General features: G+C 48.5%; 1 protein-coding gene across 1 annotated transcript in view; it reads right to left on the minus strand.

Moving 5' to 3' along the window:
• The window catches only part of LOC107123374 (short transient receptor potential channel 5-like), a gene marked incomplete at its 5' end in the record, with an annotated part of 88,902 nt that overhangs the window by 60,790 nt on the left and 12,457 nt on the right, over positions 1-15,655 (minus strand). Inside the window, 1 exon segment of the mRNA XM_015426612.1 lies at positions 11,567-11,706. Coding sequence (XP_015282098.1) covers positions 11,567-11,706 — 140 coding nt within the window.

The raw sequence follows: 15,655 nt of genomic DNA on the forward strand, positions 1-15,655 counted from the left end.
GGGAAAGAGGGAAAGAAAGAAAGAGGCTTCTTGCTCTTCATGGCCTGGGGCTGCTGTGAGCAGGGGGTGGGGCTTGTTGCATGTCCCCGCCCCCTGGGCTTTTTACTGCCGGAGCGCGCTCCGGCAGGAAATGACCCCTGGTGCTAGATGTCCTTGTGAAGAGGAGAGGCAAGCAAGGGGAGATGCCTCAGAGATGATCAGTGAACCCTCGGTGACGGTCCCAACCCATCCCTCCCAGTTTCCAACATCACATTGTGCTGTAGAATGTCCAAAAAAGGAAACCCAGAATGCATTTGGGGGGCATGCTTGAATCTAGAGCAAAGCTAGGCATGCTTATCGAAATCGCCTCTTATGAATTCCTCCCCCACTTCTGGAGTCCTGGATTACTGGATTTTGTTTGGGAAGCCACACTCGCGAGTGAGTGATCTGCCTTTTTTAGAAGAGGGAAAACAATCCTGGCTTTATCCAGAGGACTGCAGGGGTGCCTCTTCTGTGTCCCTTACAGGGGACTGGCCTGACCTGGTAGTCCAGGCTAACCTGATCTCATCCGATCTCAGAAGCTAAGCCCTGGTCGGCCCTGGTTGGGACTTGGATGGGAGACCACCCAGGAAGTCTAGGGTTGCTGTGCAGAGGCAGGCAATGGCCAACCACCTCTGAAGGTCCCTTGTCTTGAAGACCCCGTGAAGGGTCACCATCAGTCAGCTGTGACTTGAAGGCAAAAAACAAACCCACACAGGGGACTGAGGCACATGTCTAGCATGACGGCCAGCGTGGTGTAGTGGACAGAGTGTCGGACAGGGATCTGGCAGAACCAGATTCAAATCCCCAGCAGCTAGATGACCTTGGGCCAGTCATATACTCTCAACCTACCCTACCTCACAGGGTTATTGTGAGAATAAAATGGAGGAGAGGTGAATTATGTCAGCCATCTTGGGTTACATAAATGAATGTGTATATAAATGTGATATAAATGAAGTAAGTAAGTAAGTAAATGTATCACGCAAAAGATGCAGAAAGGAGCCATGAAGTGAGTATATCACGATTCCTGTTGGTCAAGTGTGCCTGTTGTGTGTGGGGGTAATTTGCAAGCGGGGGGGGGGGGGTTTGCAAATCAAACCTGTGGCAAACGGTGCCTGCACTAATTCCAAAATTAATTCCAGAACTTTTTTGAGTGAAGCACAAGGGAGATGGAACAAAACATGGGGGAGAGCATGCAAGGGCAAACCACAGAACATCCCCAGGAGAACTGGCCTTTTGCCCTTGATCCTGAACGCTTAACCCAATTCCACTGAGATCCTTTGGATGAAGCCGCCTGTCTCCTGGTGGACACGGCGGCCGCACATCTCAGGAACGCTTCTGGTCTACAAGCCTCTCCTTCTACGCAGGAACACCCACTTTGCCCTTGCTCCAAAATCTGCCTGCCAAGTTTGCATAATGATAGGACTCACCCCATCTTTCAGATCTTTCATATGCTACTCTGCGATGGCACTGCTTACACAGCCAATGACATGACAGGAGCCAAAGGTGCTCTTTGGGAGACCTCCACGATACAGTCCCTCTCCCTTTGCATAATTCGTTTGGTAACATCCAGAACTGGGCAGTATCTGTTGTGGGCCTGGCTCCTTGGAACAATGTCCTGGAGCAGGTGAGGAGGGCACCTGTACTCCTTGCCTTTGGGAAAGCAGCCAAGAGCAGTGTTCCCTCTAAGCTGAATTCGTGTGAGCTAGCTCACAGTTTTTTAGCCTCCGGCTCACACGTTTTTGGCTCTACTCGGGAAGGAAGGGTCCAGAGCAAACTAATTTATGCAGCAGCCAAATGGCTCACTCACAACTTTAATCTCGGTAGCTCACTGGCATTAAAGTTGTGAGCGAGTGATTTGGCTGCTGCACAAATTAGTTTGCTCTGGAGCCCCCCTTCCTGAGCTAAAACAAGAATCTGTGGGCTGGGGGCTGAAAAACTGCGAGCTAGCTCACACGAATTCAGCTTAGGGGGAACACTGCTCTTGACTCTTGTAGCTGGAGAAAAGATCAAGAGTCCAGAAGCACCTTGCAAACTAACAAAATTTGTGGCAGGGGGTGAGCTTTCATCCCCTGCCACAAATTTTGTTAGTTTGTAAGATGCTACAATGGTATTCCCAGTAGTCATGTATGGCTGCGAAAGTTGGACTATAAGGAAGGCCGAGCGCCGAAGAATAGATGCTTTCCAACCAAGCTGCTGGAGAAGACTCTCGAGAGTCCCTTGGACTGCAAGGAGATCAAATCAGTCAATCCTAAAAGAAATCAACCCTGACTGTTCCCTGGAAGGCCAGATAATGAAACTGAAGCTCAAATACTTTGGCCACCCAATGAGAAGGGAGCACTCACTGGAGAAGACCCTGATGCTGGGAAAGACTGAAGGTCAAAGAAGACGGGGACGGCAAAGGATGAGATGGTTGGACAGTGTCATCGATGCAACGAACATGAAATTGAGCAAACTCTGGATCACGGTGGAAGACAGGAGGGCCTGGCGTGAAGTGGTCCAGGGGGTCACGAAGAGTCGGACTCGACTGTGCGACTGAACAACAACAAGGTGCTACTGGACTCTTGCTCTTTTCAAAGGAACACGTCATTCTATAGCAGGAGGTGCTGCTGTCCTCACCTCCTGGCTTGGCTGCCATCCTCTGGGACTGATTTCGGGTGCAGATGCCATTCTTCCAGCTTCCGCCCCCTGGCAAAGTCTCTGGGCGGACCCTCTGACACGCATGCATGTGAATGAGTGCGCATGGACACTATGGCACTGCACAGTCTCAGCCTGCCCATACACATGCTGCAGTTTGGGAGATTCTTTGGAAGCTGCTGATGGTACACCAGGGGGCACTTCTCTCATTCTGAATTTAAAAAGACAAAGGTTCCCTTGCTCGAAAGCCAGCCGAGTCCGACTCTAGGGTTGCGGTGCTCATCTCCGTTTCAAAGCCGAAGAGCCAGCGCTGTCCGAAGACGTTTCCGTGGTCATGTGGCCGGCATGACTAAAAACCAAGGCGCACGGAACGCTGTTACCTTCCCACCGAAGTGGTACCTATTTATCTACTTGCAATTTCTTGCTTTAGAACTGCTAGGTTGGCAGGAGCTGGAACTAGAGACGGGAGCTCACTCCGTCTTGCGGCACCTGGGTCTTGAACTGCTGAACTACCGACCTTCCACAGCCTGCAGTTCAGCGTCTTAACCACTTGAGCCACCGCAGCTCCTCATTCTGAGTTTATGTCCCATTAAAACCTAATAAGGGCCCTGCTGGATCAGCCCAGGGGCCAATCCAGTCCAGCAGCCGCTTTCTCATGGAAGCCAACCAGCTCCCCTGGAGGACGAAGGAACACGGCACGGAGACCGAGGCCTTCTCATGATGCTGACTCCCCGCACTGCTGTTTAGAGATTTGCTACATCTGTAGAGGGAGGCTCCTGCCAGTCACCATGGCTCCTAGCCATCCACCTCCCTCTCCTCCACGACTCTGTCGAATCCCCTTTTAAAGCGACCGGTGCTCCTGGAGGCCTGACTTGGATGGCCCGGGCTGGCCTGATCTCACCAGATCTCGGAAGCTTAAGCAGGATGGGGGACCTCCGAGGGAGTCGAGGGTTGCTGCGCAGAGGCAGGCCATGGCAAACAACCTTGGAACGTCTCTTGCCTGGAAAACCCTACGGGGTCGACATAAGTCAGCTGCGACTTGACGGCATGTCCCACCACCACATGCTCCTGGTCATCACTACAGCCACTTGGTGGCGGATTCCACAATTGAATTACTTGTCGACAGGGCTTTTTTGGTAGGAAAAACCCAGAAGGGACTCATTAGCATATTAGGCCACACCCAACAGCAGAAACTCATTAGCATATCAGGCCACACCCCATGCCTTCCCTTGGCTTGCCTAGGTGCCCTGTGGCTGTGAGGCGCCCAGGCAAGCTGGCCCTTGGAGGGGAGGGGAGGCAGTTTAAACTGCCTTCCCTTGGCTTGCCCGGATGCCCCGTAGTTGCAGGGAGCCCGGGCAAGCCGGCCCTTGGAGGGAAGGGAAGGCTAAATTGCCTTCCCTTAGCTTTCCTGGGTGCACCGCAGCTGCGGGGAGCCTGGGCAAGCCGGCCCTTGGACACACTGGGGAAGGCACGGCCCACCTCAGTTGCCGGGGGTGGTGGTGTCGCTCTACAGGCCTTCCCTCTGTAGCCAGGCATGCAGAGGTTTTGGCTGTAGTGGGTGTGGCCAACTCTGGAGCCAGCCGGAACTCCGTTCCTGTGCGTTCCTGCCCCAAAATAGCCCTGCTTGTTGAGAAAGGAAGCATTTCCCTTTGTCTGCCCTGAACCTGCTGCCCATTGATGTTAACAGGGTCTTCACTGGGTATCTGCAGACAAGCAAACAGATCATCACAGAAAAACTGTTCCTGAGGACACAAATGCAGCAGGAAGGGGACAGCCGTCAGCCACGCAGAAGGGCCTGAGCTCAGGCACCGCTCCTTGCGCGAAGAACCAGTGCGCGTCAAGTCGCTAATATGCGCTTTCCTTCCATCTCCATCGTTTAAACAGCGTAAGCAATTTCCTCTGCAGCTTCCAAAGCCGCAGAGAAAAGAAGCAATCTTTCGATGCTGTGTGAAAATCCCCGTCTGGGGAGAAGTGATTTCCTGGGCACACACTCTGAGAAGTGCACATTGCGCATCGGGCTGCCGTAGCATTCAGGCCTTCGAGTGGGCCTTGGCACCGGCCTCTCACAGCCAGAGCATCGATGCCACAGCTTTCCTCATGTGCTGCCTCCTGCCTGCCTTGTAAAATATTTAGCCTCCTGGGGCTTCGCCTCCTTTTCCTGCTTGCGTTACCAGCAGCAGGAAGTGAAGAAAAAGCTTTTAGGGAACGGAGAGCCTGCGGGCTGCGTCCAGCCCGGGAAATGCGATCCACGAGAATGGGCCATCAAATCACGCCCAGCAGAAAGCACTGTCGTGGCTTGCACCCATGTCTACTCGCAAGTCAAATGCAAAAACTCCTCAGCAGCTCTTTCCACACTCTCTTTTTAATCCATGTTCACCGCGGTGTCCTCCAAGCAATTCAGCACTAAAATCGAGTGCAACCTTCTTTTTAATCCAGGTTGTGTTTTGTCCCCCCCCCATTCTGCACTAAAATCGAGTGCAACCTTTTTATTCCGGGGTCCCCCCCCCCTCTGCATTATATTACCTCCCTTCATTGGTCAGCCTTGTCTCAGCCTGCTGTTGCCCTGGGTTATTTGGATGCTGTTTTGCCTGTGGACTTAAATCGCCTCGACTCCGAACACTGAGAAAATCCAGAGTGGCCGGCCGGTGGCCGGCTGATGCAGAAAGGACCAACATCTCCCAGCTGAAAATCTGGACAGCTCCATGTGAATCCCGCTGCCCCAATACTAACAGCTCAAAAGGCACCTTCCTGGGTACAGCACATGCAATGGCTGGCTGTGCCTGAGTCAGGGCTTTTTTTGTAGAAAAATCCCAGCAGGAACTCATTAGCATAACAGGCCACACCTAACAGCAGAAACTCATTAGCATATTAGGCCGCACCCCCATGTTGCCAGAAGTGTGGTCATCCAGCCACACCCACCTTTCCCTTCTTATTCTGTTGACCTTGTTTGTTGTCAAAACCCAGGGCCTTTTTTTGTAGCAGGAACTCCTTTGCATGTTAGGCCACACACCCCTAATGTAGCCAGTCCTGATGAGTTTCTGCTGTTGGGTGTGTCCTATTATGCTAATGAGTTCCTGCTGGGCGTGGCCAACTCGGGAGCCAGCCGGAACGCTGTTCCTGTGCGTTCCTGCCCAAAAATAGCCCTGGCCTGAGTGGATTTGAAGGCTTGTGCGGTAGAGACATGAGCCGCTCACCTTGCCTGCTCCCACTGAGTGTGACCTAGTCGGGAGAGTGTCAGATGCAGCGGGAGAGTGTCAGACTCGAGAGACGCAGGTTCAAATTCTCATTCAGCCAGAAAGCTCCTTGGGTGACCCAGACCCCTAGCCAGGATTTTTTAAGTCGGGGGGGATTTAAATGTCTTAGGGGGCACTGGATTAAATAAAATTAAAGGAATACCCAGGTCCTTCCCTGCACCTGCTGCTGCTCGGGGGCCCTGGGCTGCATGGGAAGTCAGGGGGGGGCCTTGCCAGTAAGTCAGGGGGCCTGGTCCCGAGGTGCCCCACTGCAGCTACAGGCCTGGGGTGATCTTGAGCCCATCACTCTCTCGGGCCAGCCTACCTCACAAGGCTGTTGTGGGGAAAGCCAGTATCCTGCACACTGTTGTGCAGAATAAGGAGGGATTATCACATGGAATTCACTGCCACAGGAGGTGGTGGCAGGTACAAGCATGGACGGCTTCAAGAGGGGATTGGATAAGCATATGGAGCAGAAGTCCATCAGTGGCTATTAGCCACAAGGTATAGATAGGGACTTTCAGGCTGGGGCAAGGGATGCTCTGTATTCTTGGTGCTTGGGGAGGGGGCAAAGGTGGGGGGGCTTCTAGTGTCCTGGCCCCACTGCTGGACCTCCTGATGGCACCTGGTATTTTTGGCCACTGTGTGATGGAGTGTTGGACTGGATGGGCCATTGGCCTGATCCAACATTGGCTTCTCCTATGTTCTGAAGAAGAAGAAGAAGAGGAGGAGGAGGAGGAGGAGGAGGAGACTGGATTTATACCCCACCCTTCACTACCCAGAGTAGTCTCAGAGTGGCTTACAAACTCCTTTCCCTTCCCCTCCCCACAACAGACACCCTGTGAGCAGTGTTCCTTCTAAGCTGCGTTAGTGTGAGCTAGCTCACAGTTTTTTTAGCCTCCGACTCACACATTTTTGTCTCAGCTCAGGAAGGATGGCTGCAGAGCAAACTAATTCATGCAGTAGCCAAATCGCTCACTCACAAGGTTAATGCCAGTAGCTCACAAAGTAGAATTTTTGCTCACAAGACTCCACAGCTTAGAGGAAGTATTGCCTGTGAGGTCGGCGGGGCTGAGAGAGCTCTGACAGAAACTGCTCTTTTTTCAAGAACAGCTCTGACAGATCTACGGCTTGCCCAAGGTCATCCAGCCAGGTACAAGTGGAGGAGTGGGGAATCAAACCCGGTTCTCCAAGATCAGAGTCCAACCACTTAACCACTACACCACACTGTTATGTTAAGGACATACGAAACCTGCCCCTTCACTCTGGTCATCTTTGGAGGTCCTGCCTCGGGTGCCCCTGACCTGAGAAAGGGCCTTCTCCGTTGTGGTGCCAAATCTTTGGAACTCCCTCCCCAAGGAGATTCCTCTGTCTCTCTCCGTGAGTGTCCTCTGCTGGTGGGTGAAGACTTTTTCGTTTTGTTCGGCACACCCCCAGTAACCCCTCTTGGCCCTCCTCCCTCGTTCTGTCATTGTTTTACGTTTTTATTGAACTATTTTTATCATTTAAAAAGTTTTTAATCACTCAAATGTTTTTATGTGAGCCGCCTTGGGGACTTCAATTGGGCAGACACATGAAATAAAAATGTTTTAAATAAATAAATACACAAATTAAAAAAAACACGAATGGCCACTGGGACATATGGAGACACCGTGACATTCTGCACCCTGCCCTCCAAGACTGAGAATACTACCAGACCAAGAGACCTCTTTCCACTTGGCTGTTGGGATCAGTTAGATCTCTCGTCCTATCAGAAGAACATAAGAGAAGCCATGTTGGATCAGGCCAATGGCCCATCCAGTCCATGTCACACAGGGGCCAAAACCCAAGTGCCCTCAGGAGGTCCACTTGGCAGTGTTGTGGTGAGGGTATTGGAAGAGGATTGGACAGATGCCGTTTGCTGGGTGGCCTTGGGCCAACCACATGCTCTCAACCTAGCCTACCTTACAGGGTTGCTATGGGGATACAGTGGGAGAAAGAAGACCCATAGATACTGCAAGAAGAAGAAGAAGAGGAGGAGGAGTTGGATTTATACCCTGCCCTGCACTCAGAGTCTCAGAGGGGCTTACAATCTCCTGCCCTTCCTCTCCCCACAACGGACACCCTGTGAGGTAGGTGGGGCTGAGAGAGTTCTGAGAGAACTGTGACTGACCCAAGGTCATCCAGCTGGCTGCATGTGGAGGAGCGGGGAATCAAACCCGGTTCTCCAGATTAGAGTCCGCGCTCCTAACCACTACACCAAACTGGCTCTCCTGGAGCTGCTTGGAAGAAAAACCTGTACAGATAGCTTAGTTTAGTTTAATTATTACGGTCTTAAGACCAACATACCGAGTAAGCATAATATGTGAGACCTGTACAGATAAATAGAGCATTTATCTATCTACTTGACAGGGAATGAAATCTGAAGAACAGTGACTTGTACAAACTCACACTAAGAAGTCGCACTGGGGAGTCTGCGTGGAACAGTAGCTGGACTATTGGACTAGGACCGCCAAGACCCAGGTTCAAATCTCCCACCCACGAAGCTCACTGGTTAACCTTGTGCCTGCCATTCTCTCTCAGCCTGACAGGGTTGTTGCGAGTATAAAATGGGAAAGTTCATGCCCATCGCCCTGAGCTCCATGGAGGAGGGACAGGCTCAAAGGCACTCAAAAGAGAGAAGGCAAACTTTGAGAAAGATGTCCCCCATGTAGAAGACAGAGACACTGGTTTACCAGGGGCAGAGACCAGGAAAGCCCATATTCTTGGCAAAGTCGGATCGTGGAAATGTACGGCTACTTTTCAAGACAGGACCAGGGCAAGAAATGTTGGTGCTTCTGGCAGAAAAGGCCAAGGGCACCCACTGCCTTCAACTGACAGCCACGGGGCATGATCACATGCCCTTTGCCTCACTGAAAAGAAGAGGGGAAGGACACGAGAGAATGACTGGACCCTTGCCCACCTTCTCTGTCATGGACTGGGGGTGGTGGTGGGGAAGAGACAGGGTGTCGTATAGGGAAGCGCGTTGGTTAAAGAGATGGGGGGGGGAAATGGAGGAAGATGGGACCAGGCGGATGAACCGTCTCACAGTATTTGCTGGGAGATTTGCTTTGGAGGGGGAGTCCTTTATCCCCTCCCCCTACAATTCCTTGCCCACCTCCTTTTTCTTTTAAGAGAATCCCCAAAGTGCTTCAAGCACACACCACCTCTTCTTGGAAGGGGTAATTCTTATCTTACTTTATGCTCAGCCGCCGGCACCTGAAATTGCAAGCTCGAAACAAGGACTGTTTCCTTTGAAGCCGGGCACTCACAATGCATTGGGACTTGCACCATTTTTTTACATACAAACATAGAACCGGGAGGGAACCCCAAGGGTCCTCTAGTCCAACCTGCAGCACAACGCAGGAAATTCACAGCTACCTTCCTCCCCACTCCCCCACTGTCCCCTGCTCTGTGCCCAGAGGAAGGCAAAAGACCTCCAGGATCCCTGGGCCAATCTGGCCTGGAGGAAAATTCCTTCCTGGTCCCAAAGTGGTGATCGCATGTAAGAAGGGGCCATGAGAGCCATGCACTGGCTCTTCCCTTTCTGCCCTCCTTCTCATGAGCTGGCCAAATTCACATAATGGGCATTGCTCTCAGATGGCCTGGTTATTTCAGGCCCCAGGGAGGTAAGGCTTGCTATGACCAGGGCCAGATCCTTTTCAGTGGTGGCTCCTACCTGGTGGAATGAGCTCCTGGAGGAGATCAGGGCCCTGCAGGACCTTATGCAGTTCCGCAGGGCCTGCAAGACGGAGCTCTTCCGCCAGGCTTTCACACTACCACCACCACCATCAGCGTTGGTAACAACTGGGCTAGAGGGACGGCCCTTGGAAGATCTGCCATAACATTGTGTGGCACTGGTACCACTGGACTGGCTATGTACCAACCACAGGACAATACTACCTCCAATGGAAGACCGATATCATCTTGTAATTTATTCGGAGACCATCTTGGTTCTACTGAGCACTTTATTTTTGTTGCTATTAATGGCTTTATTGTTTTATCTTGTTTTTATGCGTGGGCACTTGTGCTCTCTTGTAAGCCGCCCTGAGCCCGCTTGTGGGGAGGGCGGGGAATAAATACAAAAATAAATTAAAAAATTAAAAGAAAAATGTAGTCTCTGGTGAAAACCTCCAAAGAAGGAGAGCCCACCACCTCCCAGGGAAGCCTGTTCCACTGAGGAACTGCCCTAACTGGCAGGAAGGTCTTCCTAATCTTTAGCTGAAAGCTCTTTTGATTTACTTCCAGTCCATTGCTTCCAGTCCGACTTTCTTGGGCAATAGAAAACAACTCTGCTCTGCCTTCTATATAACAGCCCTTCAAGTACCTGAAGATGGTTATCATATCACCCCTCAGTCGTCTCCTCTCCAGGCTAACCATACCCAGCTCCTTCAACCTTTCCCCGTAGGACTTGGTCTCCAGACCCGCTCACCCTCTTTTTTATAAACAGAAATATAGAGCTGAAAGGGACCTCAAGGGTCATCTAGTCCAACCTCCTGCACAACACAAGAAATTCACAACTACCCCCCCATTCCCCCAGTGACCCCCTGCTCTGTGCCCAGAGGAAGGCAAAAGACCTCCAGGATCTCTGGGCCAATCTGGCCTGGAGGGAAATTCCTTCCTGACCCGAAAGTGGTAATTGGCATTACCCTGGGCATGTAAGAAGGGGCCGCGGGAGCCGAGCACTGGCACACCCCTTCCTGCCCTCCCTCTCACAATCTTTTTTATTTTTCTCTTGATCTTGTACGAGATCTACTGATGCTACCCACTTCTGTTATTTCATGGTTACTTTTTTCCAAAACGGCAAAAAAGCAATTGCTCCCCTGGCTGCCCCAAATGCCATGCACCACTACTCGCACAGAGAAATCCAACTGTTTATGCCGTACAGATTGCGGTAGAGAAGAAGTCCCAATTTTATCTCCCAGTATACACATACAAAGATACATTCCCATGCAGACACAGTGCCAACTCCCTGCAAATCATAGTTTGCAAGTTGAGAGTTAGTCAGAGGACTGGGCACTCCTTTGCCCCCTCTTTCTCCTTAGTTTTACCCTCGCTTTAGCATTCCATTGGCATTGGCTATGCGTAGCTTGGCACGATTAACACTCACCAGGGCTACCATCCAATGCTCCCTCTAAGCTGTGGAGTCTTGTGAGCAAAAAATCTACTTTGTGGGCTGCTGGCATTAAAGCTGTGAGCGAGCGATTTGGTTGCTGCATAGATTAGTTTGCTCTGGAGCCATTCTTCCTGAGCTCAGACAAAAATGTGTGAGCCAGAGGCTAAAAAACTGTGAGCTAGCTCACACTAACTCAGCTTAGAGGGAACACTGCTCCCATCTCAAACAAGGTTTGAAACCAGGGTTTATTTGAAGCAGAATCGTAATCCACAGTTAACAGAGAACCAGGGTTAGCATTAAACCATGTTTCAACATGCTGCAGCTTTAACTCTGAACCATCTTGCCGGTAAAGGACGGAGGGGATTTGTGTCTGAAAACAGAGAAGTACATTTCCCTCAAGGCCAGCCACCATTTACAGGGAGCCAGCATTATATCTGCACTGTGCTCTGCCCAAAATGCACAACAGAGTAGGAGGCAGGGCAGAAGAAATTCATGGAGAACGCCGCTGCGACGGACTTGGCACACATGCTCCAAGTTACGGTACCTTGACATATGCGACAATTTTCAGGGAGATGGTTGCCAGGTAGAGAGAATTCATTGCAAAATCCATCAGGTTCCACCAGTCGTGCACATACTCATTGAAGCCGCCGTCCCACATTTCCTTGATTTCTCCCCAAATAAAACCTGCGGAAAGAGAGTTCATTTGTGTGAGACGCCATTACCGAGCACCAAAGCGGAGCAAATTGAATGTAGGGGAAAGGCCGTTAAAGAGGAACGGCGCGAAACAACCTGCCTCCATCCCCGTTTCTTCTCTTTTCTGCAAAATGTAATGGTGCGGCTTGCAGAGCGGTTTATGATGCAACGGAAAAGGGTGGTGCAGACGGCAGTAGCTGCATCGTGGTGTCCACTGGAAAAGATTTATGCTCCCCGGACAGGACGAGTGTTCCAATTTTTGCTTTTTTAATAGCAAGATCGAAGGTTTATAGCATACAACTGTGGGTTTTCCCCCCTCCAGAGAAGCTTCAGGTTCACAACAAATAAATTTTTCGAGGGAAATGGCTTCTTCCTAACCAATTAAAGAGGAGGCTGATTGGAGAGGGTTTGCCATGCCCACGGCAACAGTGGTGCTCGCTGAAGGCCGCCCGCACTTTCAGACTGCACAGGCCATGTGGCTGCGAAGTAGACATGCTAAAGTTAGCCTGAAATAGCCTTTGCAGTTGTGCTGAGGAAGTGTGTGTGTGGGGGAATGCCTCCCCCCCTTCCACAACAGTACAACTCAGGGCTACTCAATGAAATGGCTGGATTTCAGACAGACAAAAGGAAGAAGAAGAAGAGAAGAGATGGGATTTATACCCCGCCCTTCACTACCCAGAGGTGTCTCAGAGCGGCTTACAAACTCCTTTCCCTTCCCCTCCCCACAACAGACACCCTGTGAGGTAGGTGGGGCTGAGAGAGCTCTTGACAGAAACTGCTCTTTTTTCAAGAACAGCTCTTATCAGAACTACGGCTTGCCCAAGGTCATCCAGCCAGGTGCAAGTGGAGGAGTGGGGAATCAAGCCAGGTTCTCCCAGATTAGAGTCTATACCACTATACCAAACTTCACATGCTTCTCCGCATAACACTTAGGAATCCAGTGGAATAAGATGGACGCTAGCTAACCTGATCTGAAAAGGGGATTGGACAAATGCATAAAGGATGGCTTTTACACATGATGGTGAAATCAATTCTCCACGCTCAGATGCCCAATTTCCTGGGGAGGGGTAACAGGGGAAACTGGTACCTTTGCACTCTGCTTATGGGGTCTCCAGGTCATCCTGTTGGCTGCTCTGGGAAAAAGGACCCTGGAGTAGAGGAATCCGTGATTTGACAAGCGAGGGCCCAGGAGATTTGTGTGTGGGGAGGAATCCCCCCGTCCTCTCTTTCAACCTGCCCCCCCGTCACCAAGTCCAGTACAGCTCCAGGCCTTCGCAGCCACCTCCAAGCCCAGCCACAGTGGTGCCTGGAAGCCACTCTGGGATGACTCTTGGATGCTGCCACCACGACCAGCCCTGGAGCAGTTCCCGGACTCCACTGCTGCCTCTCCTGGACACAGATATTATTGTTATTGTTATTGCTATTATTATTATTATTATTATTACTGTTTTCCTGATTACCCTGCATGTGACAAAATTTCTAGCAGCTTTTGTCAAATCACATGACCACTTCTTCAGTAGCAACCTTTAAATTCTTCCATGTTTTCCTGAGGAAGGAGGTTTATTGTGGGAGGAGGGTTTACTGTTATGACTCTGGTTGCAAAAAGAGTAAAGGCAACAATAACAACAAAAATTTCATTTCTATACCACCCATAGCCAAATCTCTCTGGGTGGTTTACAACAAGTATAAACAGTGGAAACGATTTTACCAACAGTGCTAAAAAGCAGAGCTGGAACCCATACATACAAAAATGGAGGCTATTTTTGCTAATACAGGAGAACTTAAAAAATAAATGGACGTAAACAGGAAATGGAAAAAAACACCAAGGACCTGCGAAAACTAGAAGAAAACAACAAGGAACTTCAAGAAGACTTCCGAGAGTTGAAAGCTAGCACAGAGAGGATAGAACAAACCCTAATATCATTGGAAATGGACAGAGCAGCATATGTGATTAGATGCCAGAACTTCCCTGAATCTAAAGGGAAAGACCTAAAAGGTGAAATGGCCAAACTACTAGCAGAAGAACTAGAAGCAGGGTCAAAAGAAGAAGTAGAAAAAAAGCATTGACCTAATCTACAGGAAGAACACTACATACGCAAGGAAAAATAAAACGCCTAGAGAGGTACACATCAAATTCAGCAAAAAAGAGCTAAGAGATAGAACCCTGCAGGTAGCGAGCCAGAACCAAGTAGTTACAGATAATAACGAGGTTAAATTTCTGAAAGACACCCCATGGCAGGTAAGAGAAAAAAGATTTGCATACTAGGCTAATAGGTTGAAAAAAGTCTTAATTCGAATAATACATAAAGACCAATCAGGATTTCTACCCAAAAGAAGGATATAAAATAATATAAGAACTATAATTAATGTATTAGAATATTATGAACTACATCCAGGGAAGTAGATGATGTTAATACTTTTAGACGCAGAGAAGGCGTTTGATAACATTAACTGGGCATATATGCTACAAAAATTAACTGCGTGGGAATGTGGGAACAATTTTTACGCAATGATAAAAGCTATATATAGCAAGCAAAGTGCCAAAATTTTAATCAATGGAGAAACCTCTCAAAGCATTCCAATACAGAAAGGCACAAGACAGGGATGCCCGCTATCCCCACTATTGTTCATATTTACTATAGAATCGTTAATTGATAAAATAAGAAATAATGAAATGATAAAAGGTCGTTAATTAATCAAGTCATCTGCAAAGGCTTGTAATTTGAACACTTCCCCTTTTACTCTCAGTGTTCAAATTACAAGCCTTTGCAGATGACTTGATTTTTATATGAGAAGAACCGGAACATTATTTATCATATTTAATAGAAGTTATACAGGAATTCGGTAGCTAGCGGGATTTAAAATCAATTTCCCAAAAACTAAAATCATAGCCAAGAACTGTGCTCAAAAGTTAATACAAAAAATAAAGGAGATTTCAAAAATGGATGTAGTGCAGAAAGCAAAATACCTAGGAATTTTGATTTCAGGTAACACTTCAATGTTATATGAAAGTAACTACGTAAAACTTCTAAATGATATTTAAAAAGATTTAAATCATTGGGAGAAAAAACATCTTTCGTTACTGGGCAGAATAGCGACAATAAAAATGAACATTCTTCCAAGATTCCTGTTTTTGGCGCAAAACTTACCAATACTTAAAAATTACAATTTTTTTAAGGATCTAGAGAAAACTGTAAGTAAATTTATATGGCAGTCTAAAAAACCGAGAATAAAAATTAAAGATCTCCAGGACAGTAAAAAAGAGGAGGATTTGCATTGCCTAATTGGCAGCTGTACTATTTCGCAGCATCGATGATATGGATCAAAGATTGGGTTGAGTTAGAAGATGTGAGAGGCTATGGTATGGAAAGGATAAAATTCACGCCAACTTCCATACACACATAACAAGAAGTGCTCTCATGAAAGTCTGGAATATAATAAAACTCAAATTCTACACTAAAGTCCCTCTGCGGATATCTCCGATAGAAGCATTTGCCAAACCGTCACTGATAATAGGGGAAATTAAAGAAACTTATGGCAACTTATTAAACAAAAAAGCCAAACTGAAAACAGATGAGATATTAAAAACACAAAATATAAACCTATCTTGGTGGGATAAAAATGTATTAAAATCAAGATACATTGAAGATAAAAAAAATAGGATTTTTCACTACCTTAAATGAAATTGATAAAATTTGGCTTTCTTCCAGTGATAAGTTAATTCAGAAATTCTATACAAAGCTATTAGAGGAGGAGCTACAAGAAGAGATCATAAAAATGTCAATGGAAGCCTGGATAAAAGAGATAGGACACACAATAGAAATGGATCAGTGGATAAAAACATGGAGATCAATAAAATATATGAGTGTGACGGCATATAAAGAAAACATATATAAAATGTTCTTCAGGTGGCATTGGACCCCTGCTAAAGTTGCTAAAT

This window comes from Gekko japonicus, unplaced genomic scaffold (genome assembly GCF_001447785.1).
Source record: "Gekko japonicus isolate JY-2015 unplaced genomic scaffold, Gekko_japonicus_V1.1 scaffold1828, whole genome shotgun sequence".
In the NCBI taxonomy this organism is placed as follows: Eukaryota; Metazoa; Chordata; class Lepidosauria; order Squamata; family Gekkonidae; genus Gekko; species Gekko japonicus.